Genomic DNA, 24,373 nt, shown 5'->3' on the forward strand with positions numbered 1-24,373 from the left:
GTAGACAAAATTATTTAAACCTTTACTGTAATAAAGGTATTAACAAAAATACCGAATTCTAAGGTAAATTCCAAACGGGGAAGTAAAAAACTGACAAAATCAAACGTTATCAACCAACGGAACAAATGGAAACCAACTACCATATTCCTCAATTAGTACATGCATTTTCCGAAGAAGGAAAAGGATGGTGATTATGTTTGAACTAGTTTAGGACATATGTTTTAAAGACATAGAAAAGTTAGTGTTCATCAATATCCTTTAAACATTTAATCATTTGAAATAATAGAACTGTTATTATATGCTTAGTTTGAAACCTTAAGCTCGAACAATACTATCGTCATGAAAAGAAATCAATAATTCTTCCAATAATAAGGCTGTTTCAAGATAGGATATCCTCTAACATTGAAACAAAATAAAAAAAAAACACGCAAAACAGAAAATAATAGAAAAAAACGAGTATACAACAGACACATCTCGAGATGATGAACATTAAATTTAACTTAATTTGCATGCGGATTTCGCTCTTATAACTTCGATGAGTTATCGAGTAAGGTTAGATCATTTAAATTCTATAAATTCTCCATGCTATATGTTTGTTTGGTTGATAGGTACTTCAGTTGGAATATTTCTTATTTAAGATTAAGCTTTATTATTTGAGTAATGTGTTTTTTTAAATTTCATTTTTTCCGTTGGTACAAAGTGAAAAAGAACATGTGTTTGTCGATAGAAATATTTTTATTTGTGTGGTTAGATTGCTGTCTCAATGATGCATATCCAAAATATCCTGTTATTCATTGCAGCATTAAAAGTTAAGTTTCTTTCTATTCAAATGCAGATTTTCATATAATTGTTTCACTAAAACAATCAATAACTTTTTGAGTCCTTATTAGTTGCACTCATTGTTGAGGGTTCACAAGCTTCATCGTTATCTTTCAAACAAACAATTTATCTTAGGTGGCTTCCATTCGTTCTAGTTATGTTCAGCTATTTTTGTTTATATGACCTCGATTTCCCATCTACATTTGACAACATTCAACACTAGGAAATGTGCAATGTGCGATGATATTTCTACCATAGCTAGAACAATGATTGTATTTGAATATTTCAAAATCAATTAGAAAAAAGCACATCCTAGCACTGGCTATCGGTTCTTTAAATGCAAAATGAAACAACGACCAAAATGTGCTTTACACGATTGCAAAGGCATTCGGAACGAAAGACAAAAAACCTGATGTACACAATAGCAAAGTTAACGTAATTGTATTGAATAGCAATCGGGAACACACACTAGCATTCTATTTAATATGCTCTGCTATAGTGATAGCAGGTAATAGGGTGTGTATAGTAGATGTACTAATGAATACTTACGACAAACTTGTTCATCCGTTCCATCTCCACAGTCATCTTTCCCATTACAAACTAAGGTGTACTCGATACACTTAATGTTTCCACAACGGAATTGTGACGGCGTGCATTCTCCTACGATAAAGCAACATATATTTCTGAGGTTCGTTGTAAATTAAATCACCATTTTTCAACTGATATTTATAGTTTGTTCTTATGTTGTGCTGTTACACCACTGTCCCAGGTTAGGGGAGGGGTGAGAGCTCACAAACATATGTTTAACCCCGTCACATTCTTTACGTGCCTGTCCCAAGTCAGGAGCCTGTAGTTCAGTGGTTGTCGTTGATTTTCCTTAATTGTTTTGTTATCAATTAGACCGTAAGTTTTCTCATTTGGATTGTTTCATATTTTTCAAGTCGGGGTCTTTTATAGCTAGACGGTATGGAGTTTTCTCATTGTTGAAGGCCGTACGGTTGGCTTACATCCACTTTATTTGAACTTTGGTGGATAGTTGTCTCATTGGCAATCATACCATTTCTCCTTATCTTTATATGGTATTATTATATAGACAATCGAGAGTAAAGCACTTCGTATATTGTCCTTTTAAGAGAGGAAAATGTTGTATAACTGTATGAAATAGTTAAAAGAGATTTTTAAGTTAACAAATAATGTACCCTGATATATAATCGTAATATGATACTACTGACAACTATATTACTTCCACTACTATGTTCATATGTCTTGTCGCCAGAAATCTCGGGAAAACATGACGAAGAACTATGTTCAATATAGAATTAATCATCGCAGATCTTTACATCGAAGTCTACATCAGTAGCAGTATCAGCAAAGTCTTATGTAACTAAACACAATATCTTATATATATCCCAATGAAGTTGCGATTAAGGTCACTATCAGAATAGAATTTCTGTGTCATATCTTGATCTTTTCGGCAATAATGACAAAGATGTACCACTTCAAAATAGAACCTTTAACAAACGTGATGATTTCATCTTTCAATTTGTCAACTTTCCATTTATCATCACTAGCATACTCTGTGCCCCATCCTAAGACGTTTACATATCTCAGTTAATACATTACGTTCAGGCATGTTCACACTATATGGATTTCATTACAGGGGTACGGTCCTTACATAAAAACTGCTCCAACAGTTTTATGAGGAGAAACGACTAAAATCGTCACTAAATAAATTTTACGGTCAGCATCACGAATTTATTTACCGAAACGATGTGATAGTGTCTCAATTCACTAGCGACATGTTTTCGCGGTCTAAGATCTTTAGATACAAAAATACTCGTCGGCTCTGTTACTTCACGGATTATATCCTATTGCCGATTGTGACATTGTAAGGTCTGTGGATTCGCTTGGCCGGTGATGCATAAACAACTGGAGACGCTTATCCTGTCGACGCGTCCAGTATAGCTATTTTTGGAGTTATCCAATTCCCTCATTTTGTTTTTGTTTGTTACTTTGATTTGTATCTTTTAAATAGGTTTATGAGATTTTAACATCGGTAAACTACTATTATCTAATTTTAGATATATTACGCGTTTTTAATAATTCTTTAAATCCGTTGCCAACTATCATCAGTGACTTCCGACATTTACTCACAATCTTATCAAACAAAATGGTTCTTCTTTAATCAAATGTTCCTTCGAAAACGTGATTGCAGATATATTTGCTACAATCTTTATTTAGCTAACTGAGGTAATGAAAAATAAGTTTCCAAGATATACTCACTGGAACTGTGATGAAATGCTAATTTTCTTCTTGAAAAATTTAATCCCGATAACAGTATATCGGCCGGTTGAATATGGGTATGGATGGGATGTCCCTTGTACCTGTCATATTCACATTTCAGCGTTCAAAGTTTGCTGATTTTGGAACTCAACTATAAGATTGTTATCATCACTAAGAAAGTTCAATTTTAAAAATATTGATTTGGTTCATGACATTCGCCTAGGATCTTCGGTTTTTTTTTAGTATCTCGCTTCGTTTGTAGTTCTTGCCATTCTCTCATTCTTTTTCTTTTGTCTGGTATATTCCAAATACGATTGCGATTTTTAAAAATGGGTAAAATACTATTGCCTCTTATTTAGTATGTTGATTTCGTGTGTTTTCCTTATATTAAATATATCATGGTATTTTGAGAGATATTTTGAAATATGGTTGATATATCTACAAATATTTGTTGTTATTATGCATACCAAAAACTAACAATAGTTATCACAAAGTCATATTGGAACAATTAGATATATGTCACATACTTTGAAAGACCTCCTTTTAATTTCCTATCAAATTTTTAAATCGATTTCTTTTCTGAAACATTTGTAATCTTAAATTGTTTGGAAGATATCTTAAGTTCTCTTTTATTGTAATTTTCAAAATGCATACAGGCTTGCATTCAATAATGTCAAATCAAATCAATGTATATGTGTAACATGTACCCAAACAAACTTTTATATGATAAGGGTTACTTGTCTTATCGTTTTCTTTGAAAAAAATTAGGGAAACGTTTTTGAATAATTCATGTTATTGATTAGTACCCACCCCTATCGATTTTTTAAAAATATTTTACGTTCATTGAATTATCAATATGAGGGTTTATACGGATCTCGACCCCAGGGAGTCGATAATTTTGCTAGGAAAAAAATTTAACAGCTATCTTATTTCCAAATGGTATACTTACTAACATGGTCGTGAATAGTATAATGTAATTTGAATCCAAATCCACCTAGTACTTCGTCAGAGACAAATCTGATGAACATATCGCGACTTTTACTTGTGACAGACTCGGGGTATATCATTCCACACACTTTTGTCAGTAAATTTCCGTGAATATTTTTTCCGTCGTAAGCAGAGAGATAATCAGATAAGCAGTTAGTATTATCTTCTAAGTCAAACATCTGCAATGTATGTTAATAGCATCTACATGTTAAGCACACTTATTATGGGTGACGTTTTAAATACAATGTTTCAAGGTATAATAATAATGAGAAAACCATCATGAATGACAGTGAACTTTGAAAAATGTTTATTTAAATATTTTCTTTCAGGGTATCCGTCTACTACTGTATATATGAGATTCGCTTAATTTCCTAATTAGACCCAAAATATCCTTTGCATTCTAATGAATGCTTCAGTAAGTAAACACATCAAATTCACCAAGAAGCATCACGAATGGTACATTTTGAGAACTGAACTGATTTCTACAGTTTATTCTTAAGTTGTGCTGTTACACCACTGTACCATGTTAGCGTAGGGTTGAGCACTCATAAACATGTTAAACCCGTCACATTCTTTATGTGCCTGTCTCAAGTCAGGAGCCTGTAGTACAGTGGTTGTCATTGGTTCATGTTTGCCATATTTGTTTTTCGCAAATTGATTTGTCATATCTTTGGCCGTTAGTTTCTCGTTTGAATTGTTTCACATTTTTCATGTCTGAGCCTTTATAGCCAATTATACGGTATGGGTTTTTCTCATTGTGGAAGGCCGTACGGTGGCCTATTGCTTACTACCACTTCATTTTATTCTCTAGTGGATAGTTTTCTGATTGGCAATCATACCGTGTCTCCTTATTTCTATATCAGATGAAAAGTTATTCATGTTGGTGTTATGTACAAATTACAAATGTATGATGTTAATGGTTATTTTTTATAGAATTTTGAAATCAATGTATGCAAATGGCAGACTGTGTGTAAGGGTTGATGATAAAATGACAGAGTTTTTCACATCTGAGGTCGGAGTAAGACAGGGCGATGTTCTAAGCCCTAGTCTTTTTACGATATTTTTAAATGATCTCCCCACCATCATTGATCATAAAACAGATTCAGTCACTTTGTATGGCGAGAAGATTCCTTGCCTTTTATATGCAGATGATCTATTATTATTTTCAGACACCAAAAAAGGTCTTCAACAAAAGCTAGATATTTTAAATAACTATTGTACTAAATGGTGTATAGAAGTTAATGTAAATAAGACAAAGGTAATCATTTTTAACAAAACTGGAAGGCTTATGACTGACATGTTTCATATTGAAACTGATACTCTAGAATGTGTCAAACAATATAAGTATTTAAGGCTTATAATTGAAAACACTGGAAAGTTTAATGAAGCCAAAAAACAACTGTTTCAAAAGGGAATGAAAGCAAGTTTCAAATTATATAGATATATGAAATCTTCAGATTCATCTATTAAAACCCTTTTACATATTTTGATCATTTCATTCAACCCGTTGTATTGTATGGTTGTGAGAACTGGGGAGTTATTAACATTACTCAAAAAAGAAAAAAATCTTTCTTTATTTGATATTTTCAAAGATTGGGAAATGGAAAAGCTTAACTTAAAATTCTGTAAACACATTATGGGTGTTACTAAACTCTGTACAAACATAGCAGTCCTTTCAGAACTTGGGAGATATCCATTATATTTAGATTTGTTAAAACAAATATTTTTGTACTGGTATAGACTTGAGCTGAGCACTCCCCACCTGATCTGTTGAGCAGAGCCTATAATGAATATAAATCTAGCAATAACCAGTCAAATAACTCATGGTATTCTAATATACTGTTTTACAGTGAAAAACTGGATATTAACCTATCTATCTGCAAAAAACTTAGTAAAATTAAATTTAAATTGTATTTGAAAAAATGTCTCCAGAAGAACTTTCTTAAGACATGGCTAGACATAAAAAAATAGCTATTCAAAAGATACTGGAAAACTCAGCTCATATTTTAAATTAAAATTTGCTTTCAATTATGAAAGTTACATAAATATAAAAAATTTTAACAGCAGAAGAACATTAACAAAACTTAGACTGAGTAACCACAGTTTGAGAAAAGAAACTGGTAGACATGAAACTAAATACATTTTCAGGAAAACTTGAAATTTTGTCCAGATGTGAAAGGCTTTGTCAACACTGTTCACTTAATTTGATAGAAAAAGAGCTTCATTTTGTTTTAGAGTGCCCTCTATATAGCTCACCAAGATTAGAATTCTCACAAAATTTATTTCAAAAGTTTCCAAATCTGTAAAACATAAATTTAGAAAATCTCTTTATCTGGATAATGACAAATGAAGATTTAGTTTTTAATACAGATTTTAGTTTGTACCTAAATAAAAATTTCCAGATCAGACAGGAAAAAAAGAGACAAAAGTTAAGATGAACAAATAGAGTTATTCCTCTTTGTACTGGCTCTCTCCCATCATGTGCATATTTTCATAATCATGTTTCCATATTTGTTCTAAATCATATTTAATTATTAACAATCAGTATGTATGTTAGATTGCATGTGTTGTTTGTGTGGATATTGTATGAACTTTCTGATTTGTGTTGATTTATATGCTCTTTATGGGCCCTCTGATTAGGAATAAAGATATTTAAATTTGAAATTGAAAAGCAGTGATTTGTAATCTCTTAAATTCTATAGGATTTAAAGAGTATGATAAAATAGAAATTACATCAAAATACAGGGTAATGACTTTCCCTCTAGGTGCATGTATGTGCCATCTGCAGTTTAGGTCTGAAGGATATTCCGTTGCTCCATCGTAATGATCAGACAGAATTACCCCTGTAGTCTTAGTTAAAAGCGTCGGTGTCTCATCAGTGCACGCTGGTAAATCGGCTTCGGTTTTCGCTGTGGAAATAAGAATTTCAGAGATGTGTGATCCAAATGAACTAATTTAACCTTACATGGTTTTGGCTTTTCTTTCAAGGTTCATTTCGGTCATATAGCACCTCAAGTATTTATACAACCTTGGCTTTCAAATTGTTGGTTTTGGTAAATTAAGTAAAGGTCTCCGGCTGGACAAAATGTATAAAGTGTTAGTTTTAGGCATTGACTTTTGGTTTTGTGAGCTTTTCGAACGTATTATTGCTGTTTTTTTTTAATTTTCATTTTGGACGTTAATAGCAAGTTTTGTACATGGCCACTTAATTTTACTTAAATATGCTTCTGAAAAATATGCAACCATTACAACACATTAAACTAGGCATATAACATGATCTATTTATTCTGTTGTATACAAACGATCAGTAACAAATCAAGACTTTTTACTTTATTTAGATCCTCTAGAACTAATTTCCCATGCATGCAACAAAATTTCTGCACATTTGGGTTCTTTTCATAAAGACTAATTTACATACTGGTGCAGTAATATTGGTACCGTTAATGTTATTACTACCACTGGGTTGATACCTCTGCTCGTGGACTGTTAGTCCCCTAAGTTATCACCAGCCTAGAAGCCAGTACTTCGGTACTGGCATTCAATAGGGATATTGTTTGATTGACATTTACTGTTATAAAATTTTGGAAATCATTTTAAACTAAGGAATAAACCTCCCTCATGAAAAGCTCTGATTCCTTGTCCGGATTTGTCTATACTCTGGGTCGTTTTTGGTTTTATCAGCTCTTCAACGTTTGTATTAGGATTTTGATTTTTGATTATTTTGGCATCATTAAAGAGACGATAATTGTCAAATGCGCATCTAATGGAGTAAAATTGGTATCGTTAATAACATACTTACGCCTTGCATTCACTGTTTCATATGTAGCTAGCACACCTTTACTATGCAATCCGCTATCGGAATAGAATACTATCATAACTTCATTTGATTTACTGTATTCGTCATGAGGATGTTTAGTTCCACAAACAGTTGCCACTTCATCATCACCAGCACTAGGACCGTCATATATAACAACGCCATCGTATTTACACTCGTGAGTCAATTCAGTACTAAAGCTGTTGAAATGAATCTTAAAAACTGTTCCTACTGGACCAAAGATCCGCCATACACATCTGGTGCCATCTGGATATTGACCATCTTTGTCTGCAGGAGTTGCTATCATTCCTTTCCCAGAATAATTGATCCATCTGTCACACTTTGAGATACCAGAAGAATGGTTATTCCTAGCTGGAGCACTTCCAGCTGAAAGGCATCTGACATGTACAACGGTTGAATAGAAATATACATCCATTTACATTGATAACAAATACCGTTTATCATTATTAAAAAAGGGTATTTAATATAATAATTCCGGGTAAACATGTGTAACAAAACCTTTCTCCGTATAATTTAAATCTAATAACGATAAGATTATACTAATTTGAAATGTGTGTGTCGCTCGAAAATCGATTAGGAAATCAAAGGTCTAGAAAAAGACAAAAAAGAGTACATTAGACTAATTTCTCCACAAGTATCATGCAGCCTTCATACAGGGCTTCTCAAGAAGAGCAAAATAAAGATAGAATTGTACTTAACTTAACGTTCAACTATATGATTTATGTCTTAATTCTTACTAGTTGAACGTTTGTTGACTATGTTAATTGCGACTGTCCTATCGAACTTACAATAAGGATAAAACAGATATAATTTATTCTGTTTCATATCATGACTAACATCTAGAAATTGACAATGAGGGCAGATGACAAACTAAAACTTCAATTTTCCAATTGTAAGCTTTCTATTTTTGCTTGGCAACATTCCAGAAGTACCTGCATATTGAGTACATATCTCCCAGTTGATACAATATTCCAACGAATCATCCAGATTTCTTTTAAAGAGGCTAACAAAGTAGTATTGAAGGCAATAGGTTTTTTGATGGTAAATATGAGGTCATCTCTTTGACAAATTTTCCTTCGTATTTATATTTAAAATCAATGTAATAAAAATAATAACTTATGACCAAACAAAATATTAATTTACGAAATATGGCGAATTTTGGAGTTAAAAATCCCAAATAATTCACTTTTGTCACATTACAAAAAGTTTATAACATTTATAACTGTAAATTTCCTGCATAATTTATGTTGTGAAATTGCTTCTGCATTTGAGAAACAACAAACTAAATGTAACCTATCTTAAGTATTAAACAATTTTATAAAAAAAAATAAACAATTTTATAAAAAAAAATTGAAGATGTGCAGATAAATCCATTCTAAAATCAAAATAAATAGATGAAAATAGTAAAAACATACAAGTGATTTGGCAATATTTCTAAAGGATCAGTTGACTCACGATCAACAGCTTTAGAAAAATTTCTAAATTTCTGAATGACCAGTTTACTCACGATCAACAGCTTCCCAATTCAGTCGGAAACCATCATTACTTTCTCCTTCATCTGTTGAAAATTTAACTATTGCATGGTTGCTATTCACAAATATTGGTGCCGGTCGTTTGTTACCACAATATTCCCCTGGAAAATATTTTAAGATAGTATAACATGATAGAGACTGGACTGGTCAGGTACAAAAGGTGATAAATGGTACCAAGGGACAAACAAATATGATTTTGTTATCTGGAGAATTTGTACAACAATTATCATTTACGACAAAAAATAACTCCAATTTTCCGTTGTAAACATTCAATTTCCGTGCAAAAACATTCCGGTAGCATACACATGCTTATGGGGTACATATTTCCAAGTTTAAGATATTCCAGAGCATGTGTTCACTATAAGGATTTCCCTTTGTAGAGAATTCTCTGTCCACAAGGAAGCTATCAAACCAAAACTTGTAAATGGTAAAGTTGAAATTATATCTTAGAAACTTTTAAGAACACCATCAGGGCTTTTTTTTACAGTTCCTTCTGTAAGTGTTTTGTGGAATTTTCGTCGTTGTTTCGTTAGGCCGCCTTAATTGTTGTCCTTCTCGGACTGATTTTTGATGCGTCCTTTGTATATCATCTAGCTTTTTGAAGTACCTCGCATACGTTCCCGTAAAATTTACGCTACCATACAAAAGTGATTGTTTTATGGCATCAATACAGTTGGTACTAGTATTGTAAAACCTAATGTCAAGTGTTGCAGAATCCCAAATTGCAATATGGGGTATTGTCCCAGGTCAGGTAAATCGAACAGATAAACTACTCCATCATATCATCTAGGTCCAAAACAAATCCAGAATGTGCTTTGTGTTTGACCTATATGATGACATTAAATACAATATGGTTTGTCATTCTTTTTTTATACATCTTTTTTCATCATCATAAATGCTTTTAAAATATATCAACAGATTTAGTACTTTGAACTCACTTTCAGATTAAAGTAATATTGAAAAGAGTTTCGGACGCATAAAAATAACAAAATGTTATTTTTGTTTTCTAGTACTGAATCGATACTGCTGCTGGTGGACTATTATTCCACGAGGGTATCATCATTTGTCAGTGATTAGGTTCTGACATGGTAAAGTCGACCGGCTGTTATTTTAGGACCATTTTGGTCATATAGCTCTTCACTTGTCCAGTACTTATGCAGTTTCTTATAAAGTTAAATCAAGAAAAAGCTCTTCGAACGCATACAATTAACAAAGTGTTATTTCCACAACTCCAAGCATTCTTTAATCCTATAATGTTTATTATTGCATGGTTTTATTCCAAGGGTGACTGGGGAATAGAAATATGGCCACTTTTGGTCTTCTTCCGACCAACAGTAGAAGGCTTGCCAAAGTAGGGCGTCCGTTTGGTTGTGCGGTATGTATGAATAAACAACCACGTCCGGTCAGAATTGGGCCGTTAATTCCGATGCCTCGTATAGAGAGAGTACCACGCTATGTGCATTTTAAGAACCCTTGCAACAACTCTTAGGGGCTAGTAGGTGGCCTATTACAAGGCTAACTTGCTGTCCCTCTCCATTTTACCGTCATTTTCCAGTGCAATCTAAATTTCCCGCCATCATCACGGCCGCTCCCCATTGCAGGACCTACCTATTGTATTCATTGTAAATTTGTTTTCGTCCTGAACATGCAGGAAATGTGCTACTGGGCGTTAATCAAACAACAATCAATCGATCATTTTATTGATTTGTCGTTTGTAATATTGATATGATTGTTTGAAGTTTTTTTTTATAAACTGAATTTGTGTGTGCGTTGTGCGTCAGTATCCACAAAGTTGTTTAACACAGCTTGTATTTCTTTGATATTCTCTATCCAATTCATTCACAGTAGAACATATAAACATGGAACGATATAGCTAACATATCGGTACGAACACTTCTTTTTTAAACATGGGCAATTGATATCTTGGACAAAAAAACAAAAATATTCTGATCACACAATTTTTAATAGGGTTGAAACTGTTGCAAATAAAAAAGTCATTCTATGTAATGACAGATCACTGCCGGTTGGCGTAGGGGTGAATAAAGCTAGGAACATAAAAATACATAAAACAAAATTAAACAAAAGTTTTAACTACATAACAAAAATAGGCAGTCGACATTTGCAGTAAATATCAGTACATTTGTTATTGAGAAGAAATTGTCATGTTGTTTTTCCAATAAAGAATACTCTTCGCTTGCAAATTTCAAAGAACTATGATACTAGTACAAACCTATAAATTCGTGAGTCTTCCCGTTATAAATTGTAAGCCTGTCAAATTCACATGCACCAAAGCCATCCTCTATGTCAAAGTCTCCAGAAAAGGTAATTTTTATATGCTGTAAAAACAATCATCAATCTTTTATCGAGGCGTGAGAAGAAGCGATTTTTGTAAACCGGACTAAATGGGTGACGGAGCATTTTTATATTAGAGTTGTCTTCCTTCTACCGGAAATAAATCTAATACATTACGTATAAAAAAAAAGGTGATGTGGTATGATTGCCAATGAGACAACAATCCACCAAAGTTCAAATGAATAGGATGTAAGCAATTAGAGGCAACTGTACGGCAATGAGAAAAACCCATACCTATCGAAAACTCTTTTTTATCAAGTTGATCTGATTAAAACCGATGTTGTAATACGCTATGCTCTCTCTAAATTACTTTAGATATCGTAGCGAAAACTAACAGCTGATTTTAATGAGATTGTAATCAAGTCATATAAAAAAAAGGGTATCATAAGCTTTGCTTTTCGATGCTAATGTTTTGTGAACTCAAATAATAAAGTTAATAAAGTTTCTAGAAACTTACTAGAATTTGATGCGCATTTCAACAATGAATGTCTCTAATTGCGCGAGGCCACAATGTTTGAAAGAACAAATCCTAAATGCAAACGTTGAAGTAATAGAATTCGACAGCCTGTTTAAAACAATACATGAGCCACAAGTTGATAATTCGACCAAAGCTATAACTTTGAGACCTGTGTGATTTTATACATTCAATGTTATAGCTCTTTATAATCAGTCATTTCATAAATCCAGAATTTACTCTAAAATCATATCTAGGAAACAAGTACTTTTTCCCTGCAAGCTCAGAGCTATTGTAAATATTTAATAAAAAACAACATTCAGTTTAACGATACTATACTACTAGTATTATTTCCAGCATCACATTCAAACTGGATTACAAGTTTGTAAGTGATTTATAAAACAAACTATCACCTGGAAATTGACGAAGAATGAAATGGCAGGATTTTACTTTTAAACGTAGCTCTGAACAGGTCCTTTTCTTTAGTCTCACTAGATTAAAAAAATTATGATACCATATATTAAGCCAGCATGTGTAAAGTCTTATTTTTTAATTTAAGTTAAGAAGTTTATAGTTGTAAAACTACTGTTGATCCCGAAGATAAGTCCTGATGTTTATCATTCCAGAGAACAAAAAGTCATTTCTTTGAAGGAATGTAACTCATATCAACATGCTATTTTTTAGCAACTTCTGAATAAATTATATATCTTAAGAAGAGCTAAAGTTTTACCTTGTCTTGTGGAACATTTATATCCCAGTGGCAATCTGTGTCGTTATTATATTCAGTTAAATTGCTGCCTGTATAGTTTGCGCTTGTGAATGTCCCAGATGTTCCATTCTGCCATCCTGGATTTCCACAACCCGATGTTCCTGAAAATTGGTTCATATGAATATGATTAACTTAATCAACCATTTTATTTTTGCCTTGAATCTCATTTACAATCCCGTTTTGATACTACTGTGGGATTGCTTCGCCTTTCAGCAAATGTTACGCTTCGACAAACAATTCCAAAATATCCGAAAATTCAACAATTAAACAATTCAGTTAACGGGTTTTCCGTTAACTATACGAAATGTTTACACAAATTTGCAATTGTAAGAAATCAAACAGCAAACGACAAAAAACTGAAATACTTTTAAAAAGATACTTGACATGTAAGCAATACACTCATTATAGATACCAGGATTTAAATTTTGTACGCCAGACGTGCGTTTCTTCTACAAAAGATTCATTAGTGACCCTCGAATAAAATAATTTAAACAGGCCAAATAAAGTACGAAGTTGAAGAGCATTGGGGACTAAAAATTCCTAAAGGTTTTGCCAAATAAAGCAAGGTAATCTTTTCATGGGGTAGAAAATCCTGAAGCAACTGTTTTAAGCAAAAAAATTTAAATATTTTGCTGTCTGAATACAGATATTACTTATGACTACAGACATTATAGTTGCTTTTGACTCTCAAATGTTCAATGCCCTCGTCTTTTGTATGCCATTGTCTAAATGTCGCGTTGTGTGTCTTCTTTGTTAGAATCATATTACAAGTAACAGTAAGTGTACAGTAAGAATCACGCTGACAATCCTTCATTTTGTCCTCCACTGTAGTCGGACAAGATGCCCCATGTCACTTACCATGATGCATGTTAATAATTTATTGTTTCAGTGTCACTAACCATATGTCAAATTACTATTATCGAACCCTTGTAAATATAACCATCTTGGCCTGAACGATAGTCATTTTAGATACGCGTGTAACGTTATCTTGATAATGTTTAGTCAATTACCATGATCAATGGTTATCATTTTATCAATATCATGCTGTTACCAGGACGAGTATCAAATGCGGATTTAGGGGGACAGGGTGTCTGGACCACCCCCTCATGAAGCTACATATATGGTTAATACATAGGTTTTTAACGTGTCCCACTCCATTTTTCAGAATCATGGATCCGCATCTGAGTACCATACATAGGAAATATGATAATTACCATGTTGAGATTTTACAATGAAGTTCTTACTTACCATGTTGAGATTTACAATGAAGTTCTTACTTACCATGTTGAGATTTACAATGAAGTTCTTACTTACCATGTTGAGATTTACAATGAAGTTCTTACTTACCATGTTGAGATTTATAATGAAGTTCTTACTTACCATGTTGAGATTTACAATGTAGTTCATCAGTTCCGTCTACACAATCATCAGTTCCATCACACACCCATGTTTTGTTCACGCATCCTCCATCTCCACACAAGAATTCCCCATCCAAACATGATGCTGAAAAAAATAATTTATTTCATTAAAATGGGCAAATTAAAAAAAATCAGCCATATTGCCACTATTAGACGACCATCACGTAACAATGACGCCCCTTTAATTAAAGCCACAATGTACTTTTCAAACATGGTGTACGCGCGTTAACTTTAATTGTATTTTATGTAGGAAATTACTGATATTGCATTATAGCGCCATCCAGCCTCATTAAATGTTGGTGATCTCTTTTTAAACACGGTGTACGCGCGTTAACTTTAATTGTATTTTATGTAGGAATATACTGATATTGCATTATAGCGCCATCCAGCCTCATTAAATGTTGATCTCTTTTCAAACACGGTGTACGCGCGTTAACTTTAATTGTATTTTCACGTAGGAAATAGTAAGCATTAATAAGAATGTTGTTTAGAGACTGGTGAGATTGGTGACTAATTCACTATCTATGTGTAAGTTATGAAAAAAGAAACTTTGTGACTGATTCTCTTAATAGTTGCACAGCTGTGAATAACTAGTTCAGAATTGTTGGACCGGATTTATCTTCATGAAAGTCGTCCCCGGGTATCTTGCGCAGAGTTGTGTAAAATAATCTAGACTTTGACCGACAAAAACACACAAAATGATCTAAAGCATTTGGATAGAATTACTTACAAGACTTCTGTGATTGGCACATCTTTGGTCGCTCGTCCGAGCTATCACCACAGTCATCTTCAGAATCACACAGGAAGTCACGGGCTATGCACAAATGAGTGTCGCATTTATAAAGATGTTTGCCGCAACCAGCTTAAATGTAATATATGTATCGTGGTGTATTTTATTTATTTTGGTTGTTTACATTCAACTGAATAAATACAAAAAAAAAAAAAAAAAATCTCATGTGTTACATTCGCTTGATCATTTGAATTAATGTATGAATTTTCGATTGTTATCGTTATTGGTGTAAAAACTAGTATAGTATGTCACACATCATCATTTAGTTATAACGGAGTAAGAAAGTAAGGCTTAGATTGTTGAGTTAGCATCCATGTATTTCCTTAAATTGTTGACATGATACCGTGGATAAGTTCATCATCTGAAGCTTATCTGTGAATCAAATTTGGCACACATTTGGAGAGAAAATCTTTCCCTGAATACGTATCATTAAGTTTGATTATCAAAAATAGTTGCCATATAATTCTTGTTTCGATTACAATTATACATATAGAAGATACCTAGGTTGCTACGGTCAAATGTGAATTAAATATCGGAATCCAGAAAACAATGCGCGAACGGGACTGATTAAAAACAACAAAACATTTGCACCTTCTATGCGTTTTTTTCGGGCAGAGATGGTAAGATTGATTTTTCTCCCCAGTCAATAAAGTTTTTGGCAAGAATCTTGGTTTCTTAATTGTACCTTTAAATGTGAATTTGCACAGGGACTTAAACCATCGTTTTTTTTTGGAAATTCTGCTGTTGGTATTTCTGACATGCAGATAATAATCCTGAAGAATACCTTTGTCAAAATATATACATTAAAATTTTACTACATTCCTGGCAAAAAGCTTTAGTTAAACTGAAGCGGCGCTCTCTCTTAAAACGCATGTCTTCTCTCGAAGTTAGTGTTTATTTTCCTCAGGATTTCGATTTTCGATTCTCATATAGACGCGGATAGTTTTATTGACATCTTTAACATCCTGAGTAGGTCATGAATTACAATCGCGAATCTGTACGAGTCTGTATACACGTTTTTTTAGCATGTGTTTTTCTAATTTGTATTTTGTACAATTTTGAAAATTCCATTCTATAAAATTTGGAACAATCGGTCAAAGATTGTGATATTGACCTACCCGAAGCTTGCTGAAACTTGTATCTCATTCTGAACCCGTTAAACTGAGTACTGTCATCTGATACGAATTCCACAAACAGATATCTTCCTGACGACACTACCTCTACTTCATCACGGCCACAAAACTTGCCTATTAATTTGGAACTTTTACTAGATCCGTCGTAAACAGCCACAAAATCGTAGTCACAACTTGGAAAATGAAAAAGAACATTTGTATTAAAGAGAAAAAAATACGGGGTGAATGGTATCTTATAATTTTCTGAATAAACAAACAACAGTTATGACAGACGGAGTATATGCTTTGTAATGTGGTCGTACATTATAAAACTGAGACATTGCAGAAATTTGAAATTCTATATTAACAAGATCAATGCCAGTGTCCCTTTTTGAGAGTGGAAGAGTAATTGTCCCTCTTATTCCCCCTCTATGCAACAATCCTGGAAAGAACCAAATGAGTCTCAGGCGGTTTGTAGAATAGTACAGAATTTTGTTCTTTTATATTGTATGCATATCGCAGCATATAGGTTCTATTCATAGAAAAAATACCTTCATCTTGTAAAAACATAATTCCAGACAAAGTAGGTCTGATTAAAAATTCAAAAAGTCATAAATAATTGAACCCCAAAAGTTTATATTTGATCATTACTTGACATCATCTTCTATGTGAAATGCTGTTGCACTGAGTCGGACCACTTTTCCTGCTGATGCGTGTATCTTCCACGTACATTGAGAGTTTGGTCTATATTGAGCATGTCCATTATAATGTTGGGTAGCAAATGTTCCAGTCGGACGGTTTAATACACCTGCTCCACCGCAACCTGAATGCCCATAATCTATGCAAGAATAGAAACTATATTTCTTATGAATAAAGATGAGAAAGATTAATAAAATGCTCCGCTAGTCGCAACTGGATACGACCGCAGAGGTAGAACCCTTAACAGTTTGAGCAAGTATGAACACTACATTCAAGCTTGATACAACTCTGAATTTGGATTGTGATTAAATATTTGATACATCATATGTTTCTGTCACAGAACGAATGTGGTCAAAGAACTGAAAATTTGAAATTGGATATACCTATTATGGTCCAATATCCAAAATCTAAATACACGGTTAGATTCAGCATATCCAAGTACACCAAGAATTTAATTCATTTATTTATTAATGGACCATAATATCTTAGTACACCAAGAATTTAATTTATTTATTTGTTGATGGACAATATTAGCTAAGTTTTTAAAGGGGTTTGCTTCATAAAAAAAATATATAAAACATTCTGAAAATTAATTTATACAGAATAACAAACAAACCTACCACGAAGTTCTTCAAAAAATTTACAAAAAAAAATGAAAAAAAAAACAATTTCGAAAATATCATTCATCATTAATACTGTGTCTTTAAAAAATCTATAAAACTTACCTCTTTTCAAAATATCTAATAATGAACAGTAAATTTCAAACTATATTTAATTTCTAAAATTAGAATATGATGCTATATATCTATTTTTAAATATGACTCAACTTCAAATTTCTAACAATTGTGCAATACAGCTCTAAATTTAGATTCTGATTAAATACTTGATATAGCATAGTTTCTGACACAGAATGAATGTGGTCTAAGTACTTGAATAATTTAAAATTGGACATTTACCAATTATGGTCCAATATCCAATTTCTAAATACATGGTTGGAATCAGCATATCAAAAAAACCCCAAGAATTAATTTTTTGAAAAAATCCAACAAACTTTTATTTTGGACCCTTTGGACCTCAATGTGGACCAATTTGATAACAGGACCCAAAATCCAAAATCTAAATACATACTTAAATTCAGCATATCAAAGAACCACATATATTCATTTTTTTGTTAAAATCAAACAAAGTTTAATTTTGGACCCCAATTTAAACCAACATGAAAACTGTGCCCAAAATAAAAAAAAAATATATGCTTAGATTCAGCATATCAAAGAACTTCAATAATTCATTTTTTGTTAAAATCAAACTAAGTTTAATTTTGGATACTTTGGACCTTAATGTGGACCAGTTTGAAAGATGGGCCCTAAATCTAAAATCTAAAACACTGTTGGATTGGGAACATCAAAGAACACCAATAAATCAATTTTTGATGAAATCAAAGAAAGTTTAATTTTGGACCAACTTGAATACTGTGCCCAAAATCAAAAATCTAAATACACACTTAGATTCAGCATATCAAAGAACACCAATAATTCAATTTTTGATGAAATCAAAGAAAGTTTAATTTTTGACCCTTCGGACCTTAATATGGATCAATTCAAAAACAGGGCACGAAATCCAAATTCTAAATACCCGGTTAGCTTCAGCATATTAAAGAACCCCAACAATTCAAGACTTTGAATTAAATAAACTCCATTGAAATTGGTCAAGAAATAAGCAATTTATACAAAGTATTACAAAAGTATTGTTTTTAGCCCCTTTTTCCTAAACCGTTAGTTTCATAACCCCCAAAATCAATCCCAATCTTTCTTTTATGGTAAAACACCTTGAGGCACAATTAAATAGCAATCCATAGAAATATACTCAAGTTATTGTCCAGAAACCTGAAAATCCTAGTTTTTTTCCTAAACGGTTTGGGCCATGACCCCCTAAAAATCAATCCCAACTTTCCTTTTGAAGTATGGAACCTTGTGGTAAAATTTCATAGAAATCTATACTCTTATACACAAATTATTGTCCTAAAACATGAAAAATGCTTGTTTTTGGCCCCTAATTACTAAACAGCTACGACAATAACCCCCAAAATAAATCCCAACCTTCCTATTGTGGTATGGAACCTTGTGCTAAAATTGAATAGAGATCCATACACTTATACTCAAGTTATTGTCTGTGAACCAAACAAATAATTGTTTTTTTAGGGCCCCTAATTCCTAAACATCTATGACAATAACCCCCAAAATTAATCCCAACCTTCCTATTGTGGTGTGGAACCTTGTGCTAAAATTTAATAGAGATATATACACTTATACTCAAGTTATTGTCTTAAAACCAGACAAATAATTGTTTTTGGCCCCTTTCTGGACCCTTATTACAAAACAGCTACGACAATAACCCCCAAAATCAATCCCTTCCCTCCTATTGTGGTATGGAACCTTGTGCTAAAATTTCATACAGATCCATACACTTGTACTAAAATTATTGTCTGCGAACCAATCTATTTTCTATGAACCAGTAAAACTGACCTTTTTGGCCCCTAATTACAAAACCGCTAGAACAATACCCTCCCCCTAAACAATCCCAACCATCCTTTAGTGGTGCTAAAATTTCATAGAGATTCATACACTTATACTCAAGTTATTGTCTGCGAACCAAAATGTCTTCGGACGCAGACGCAGACATCGCCATGACATAATACGGACGCAAAAAATTTTGCGGTCGTATAAAAACATAGTTCCCGAAATTTCAGTTTCATTGGTATTTTAACCTTTGATACAGATGTCAGTGTCCATGGCGAGTTTTTTGGAATCTAATTTTCACCAGTATATATAGATATGGATTAAGCATTTTTAGACTTTTGATATTTTTACTCGTTTAATGTGGTGATAGTACATTGCATACTTATGTAAGTTGAATATCACAAGTCCAGATAGAAAATGTGAGTGAAAACAAAAGAAGTGAGATTGGATTCGCCAACGGGATTAGCCAAATCTCCTGCTATGTGTGAAAGACCCCATATACGAGTTCAAAGTGAAATTTAGAAGCAAGTCTACTAGACGTTATAATGGGTTACAAAAACAAAGGCATTCAAAACAAATTCTAGCTTAGCTACATCTGCCCCGCCGGGTCAAAGCCTAAACCATGGTGACTTTTAATAATTGTGTACGATTGATTTTAACATTAGATATGTTTCCCATAGCCCAACAAAAGACAACCAATTAAAATACAACCCAACTAACACGAACACTTTTTTAGCACATAACTTATGTTATATAGTTTAAGTCGTTTTACCTGCATTTGAAAAACTTATAAGTCCAAATATACAAACAATAAGTTGTTTCATCGTGGCCCAGTAAATAAAACTAGTAAAGTATCTTTATATTAAATAATAATGTAACTTGACAAATAGATAAGGCACCACTTACAGGTCGTGTGGAGGACTACGTGCTATATAATAACGAGACGTCATTTCTGGACAAGATAGCAATGTAATATTACAAAGCGATATAGACCAATTCCATTTATACAACAATTTTTTTAAGCCGGTTTTCTTTTCTTTTTCGGAATGGTGGAATGCTTACCAATTCCCCTTTATTTTCGGAAATGTTTAAATTAGTTTATTTTTTACTGATTTTTTGGGGTTAAAATTTGAATGACCTAGTAACTGAGTTAATTCTGTTCTAATTTAAGGACTGTAAGTCAATGAATCTTCCTTTTGATTACAAAGTCTATTGCATAATAGTGGATTATGGGTCTAATACTTGGCTGAGGTCGTCTTATATTTGGCTAAGGTCGTCATATATGCGCTCAATTGTATAAACATAATTGCTGCATTTAATAAACTGTTAACATAGAGATACGTCTCGCCTTTTTGTTATTTTGATAGTAAAATGCATATGTTGAAATTAAAATAGCAATACTTCAACATGTAAGTTATGAAAAATTCAATGAACAATGACTGGAGGTACATATGGTAAAACAATCTCCATGAAAATAAGATGTGCCAATGCCAATACAACTGCATACCGAATATCATTGAACTACCACTAGTGGTTCCCCATAAACTGACCTAATCACAAACTAATACATGTAAACTAAGCGGGCGCATTACATTTGCGCGCAGCTTTTGATTACATTTGCGCTCATTCATTTTACAGGTAACACAGGTAAAAATAAAGATAATTCATAGTTATTATAAGATAAGATAAGATAAGATAAGAAAACTTTATTTTGATTCGGCATGGTTTAAAACATACAAACATGAGCTCTTGATAGCTTTTCACCGAATATATAAAACAAAACACATAACATAAAACAGATATACATACACATACAGACATAGAATGAATATGATATACATGCAAGGCAATCAAAGCATACATATATAAGCAGAACATATAAGCACACATAAAATGAATAGAATAGCCATGCAAAGCAATCAAAATCATTAAGCACTATAAGCAACTAAAAAGTAAATGAAAAAATTAAAAGCTATGAGAAAAAATTTAAAAAATACTACTTGCATGCACTACATCTACATTCTGATCCATTCCAGGACTGAATTAATGCTTTTAAACTGGGAGAAGTTATTTTCAGTCCTGAAATGGTCAGGCAAGATATTCCATAATGTAGGAGCTGCAAAACGAAAAGAGTATTTGCCAAAAGAAGAAGTTCTTACCCTTGGAATATCCAAAATGTTACTATACCTGAAAGAATAATTAATTTGTTTTTTATTTACCAGATTATTGAGACAAGAGGGAGCTAGATTGTTAAGAATTTTGAAAGTTTCCAATGCCATAGTCCTGATACGACGGATCTGTAGGGAAGACAGCTCAGCTCTCGGTAATAATTCCAAATATGACGAGGTGTAATCGTCATAGACAAAACGAAGTTTATGAAGTTTATGAATTTTGAACATATTTGTTAAATTGAATTATATATTTTTCATATTGAATTCTCCGTAATAACTTAAGACATACATGTAACTCAATTGAGGATTTTCCAGAGTAAATAATAATCTGTTTCCAAATTTTACCGATTATTGATCGATTTAGAAAAATAATTAAAGTTAGTTGGTAAAGTATCGTATAGGCCTAAAAATGGAGTTTCGTTTGTCAGAATTTTTTTTAATCTATTTATATTTCCAGGACTTAGTGCTTGTGCTTCATAAAACAGACTTATCCTGCTCGAAAATAATAGTTAGATAAATAAATAAGTATAATCTACCTGTATTTATCTGAGTTTACCTGTAAAATGAATGCGCGCAAATGTAATCAAAAGCTGCGCGCAAACGTAATTATTTTTGCGCGCAAATGTAATGCACCGAACTAAGCACAAGTTTCAAAGTCAATAGACCATGACTGAGGGGGCGGGCCAAATAATCTCCATGGAAATGAGATGTGGCAATGATAATACAACTGCATACCCAATATCATTGACCTACCACTAGTGGTTCCCCATAAACTGACATAATCACAAACTAATACATGTAAACTAAGCAAAAGATTCCAAGTCAGTAGACCATGAGGGGGCAAGGTCAAATAATCTCCATGGAAATGAAATGTGCCAATGCTAATACAACTCCAAACCAAATATCATTGACCTACCAATAGTGGTTTCCCATAAACTGACCTAATCACAAACTAATATAATGTTGACGCCGCCGCCGGAAACAGCATACCTATGTCTAGATTTTTGACACCGTCAAGGCGAGACAAAAACAGGAATTCGGTGCAATATCATTTATATTAGCCATTTTAGTAAAACAGAGAAAATTCTATATAATAGTTGTTCTCGATCATATCTAGGTCAAGAATCCTTCCACATACGAATAAAAAAATCAACCGTTTGCAAAATTTTGTTTTCCTGTATTAGAATGTGCATTTTTTCGTTAAATAATCAAGAACTTTCCAAATATACTGCCGAAATTTACCCAAAGGAAAAAAAAATTTAAATAAATCAAATATAAACAGTAATAACTGTCCTTTCCTAGATTTAGATATTTCAGTTTTACACTCTACACAAAAATTTACGACAAAAGGGACGATTTTGCTTTCCCTATTGTTTTTTTTTTTTTTTTATGGTAATGTTCCTTTGAAACCATCTTACGGTGTTTATATATCACAACTCGTTCGCTAGGCCTTTGTCTGTAGTGATGTTTTGGATTTCAATGAACGTAATCTATGCATTACTGGTAAATTATTTAGTCAGTGATTTCGTTACCGAAATTACTTAAAACCTTTACTTAATTCTTCCATGGATATAAAGATTTGGTTCGGAAGATTGGCTGTACCTGTAGAAAACTTATTTCAAACGGGATAGCACCTAGTAATGTTTACGAAGATGTTGTTTACCGAGCCCGGAAATTTAGATACGACCTAAACTTATCGATCCTTTAAATAAACTTATTCTAAAAGGTTACCAATTCAACCCTGTAATTAGATCTTTGAATATTGTTTTTATTGGTATAAATATTGATTTTGTGATCAGTAAATTAAAACCAAATTAATAGTATTGTTATGTACATATGTATATTCACAGTTCTACAATCTGTCGATACCTGTATTTTGGCATTACACAAGGTCATAATTTCTCCGACTGTTAATGACGTCTTTAGAGTAAATCCATTCGATGCTGGATGTGTACTGATTGATATTTTAGTCTAGATACATGATTTTTTTTATAAGTTGTTAATTGCTGTCAGCAACTGCGAGTACTCTCAGATCTGTACTTTTTAATAGGAAACAAGCCAATTATTCCATGTGTTTTCCTTCTCTTTTAAAAAAATCTGCATTAAAAAAATACGATAGTCAACTTAAGTTTAACTGATTTTGCTAAATATCTGTTTGATAGTCTTTCTGTGTAATTTATGAAAATAAAGAAAATTTACGACTGTTACACTACATTATGTATGAAAACTATTGCAGTTAATTTATCTTCTATACTTGCATATATGCAATTCCATAGGTTTTGACATTTTAAATATAAATTTTACCTGTCATGTTCCTTACACATTTTCACACACTGTCTATAATATTAAACGAGCAATACCTTACCAGAACTGAACATTTTCTCCGGGAATTGTATCATTAAAATCGAAATTATTAAAAATACACTGAGTTGACTGCACTAGAACAAGGAACTATTTTCAATGGCAGTGTCCATTTTTCGTCCTGAATAAAAAGGAAAAATTCAATTTGCCGGTCACAGCTGGTCCCGTGGAGTCATAATGCTCGTATTCCAGACTAAAAGATTCTCATTTGGTGGTGCTTTAAAATGAAACAACCGCTTGTGTCGAATGAATCAGTGAGGGAGATTTAATAAAGA

General features: G+C 32.7%; 1 protein-coding gene across 1 annotated transcript in view; it reads right to left on the reverse strand.

Annotated features, from left to right (window-relative positions):
• The window catches only part of LOC127728043 (suppressor of tumorigenicity 14 protein-like), a 30,055-nt gene extending 9,077 nt beyond the window's left edge, over positions 1–20,978 (reverse strand). Inside the window, exons 1-12 of the mRNA XM_052235216.1 lie at positions 20,339–20,978; positions 17,003–17,189; positions 16,358–16,545; positions 15,180–15,311; positions 14,412–14,534; positions 12,993–13,132; positions 11,687–11,792; positions 9,432–9,557; positions 7,889–8,290; positions 6,823–6,998; positions 4,052–4,268; positions 1,369–1,479 (exon numbers count right to left, since the gene is read on the reverse strand). Coding sequence (XP_052091176.1) covers positions 1,369–1,479; positions 4,052–4,268; positions 6,823–6,998; positions 7,889–8,290; positions 9,432–9,557; positions 11,687–11,792; positions 12,993–13,132; positions 14,412–14,534; positions 15,180–15,311; positions 16,358–16,545; positions 17,003–17,189; positions 20,339–20,390 — 1,960 coding nt within the window. The 5' untranslated portion in view covers positions 20,391–20,978. The remainder of the gene's footprint in view (positions 1–1,368; positions 1,480–4,051; positions 4,269–6,822; positions 6,999–7,888; positions 8,291–9,431; positions 9,558–11,686; positions 11,793–12,992; positions 13,133–14,411; positions 14,535–15,179; positions 15,312–16,357; positions 16,546–17,002; positions 17,190–20,338) is intronic.
• Between the last annotated feature and the right edge of the window lie 3,395 nt (positions 20,979–24,373).

The sequence above is a fragment of the Mytilus californianus genome, unplaced genomic scaffold (assembly GCF_021869535.1).
Source record: "Mytilus californianus isolate M0D057914Y unplaced genomic scaffold, xbMytCali1.0.p SCAF_2, whole genome shotgun sequence".
Lineage (NCBI taxonomy): Eukaryota > Metazoa > Mollusca > Bivalvia > Mytilida > Mytilidae > Mytilus > Mytilus californianus.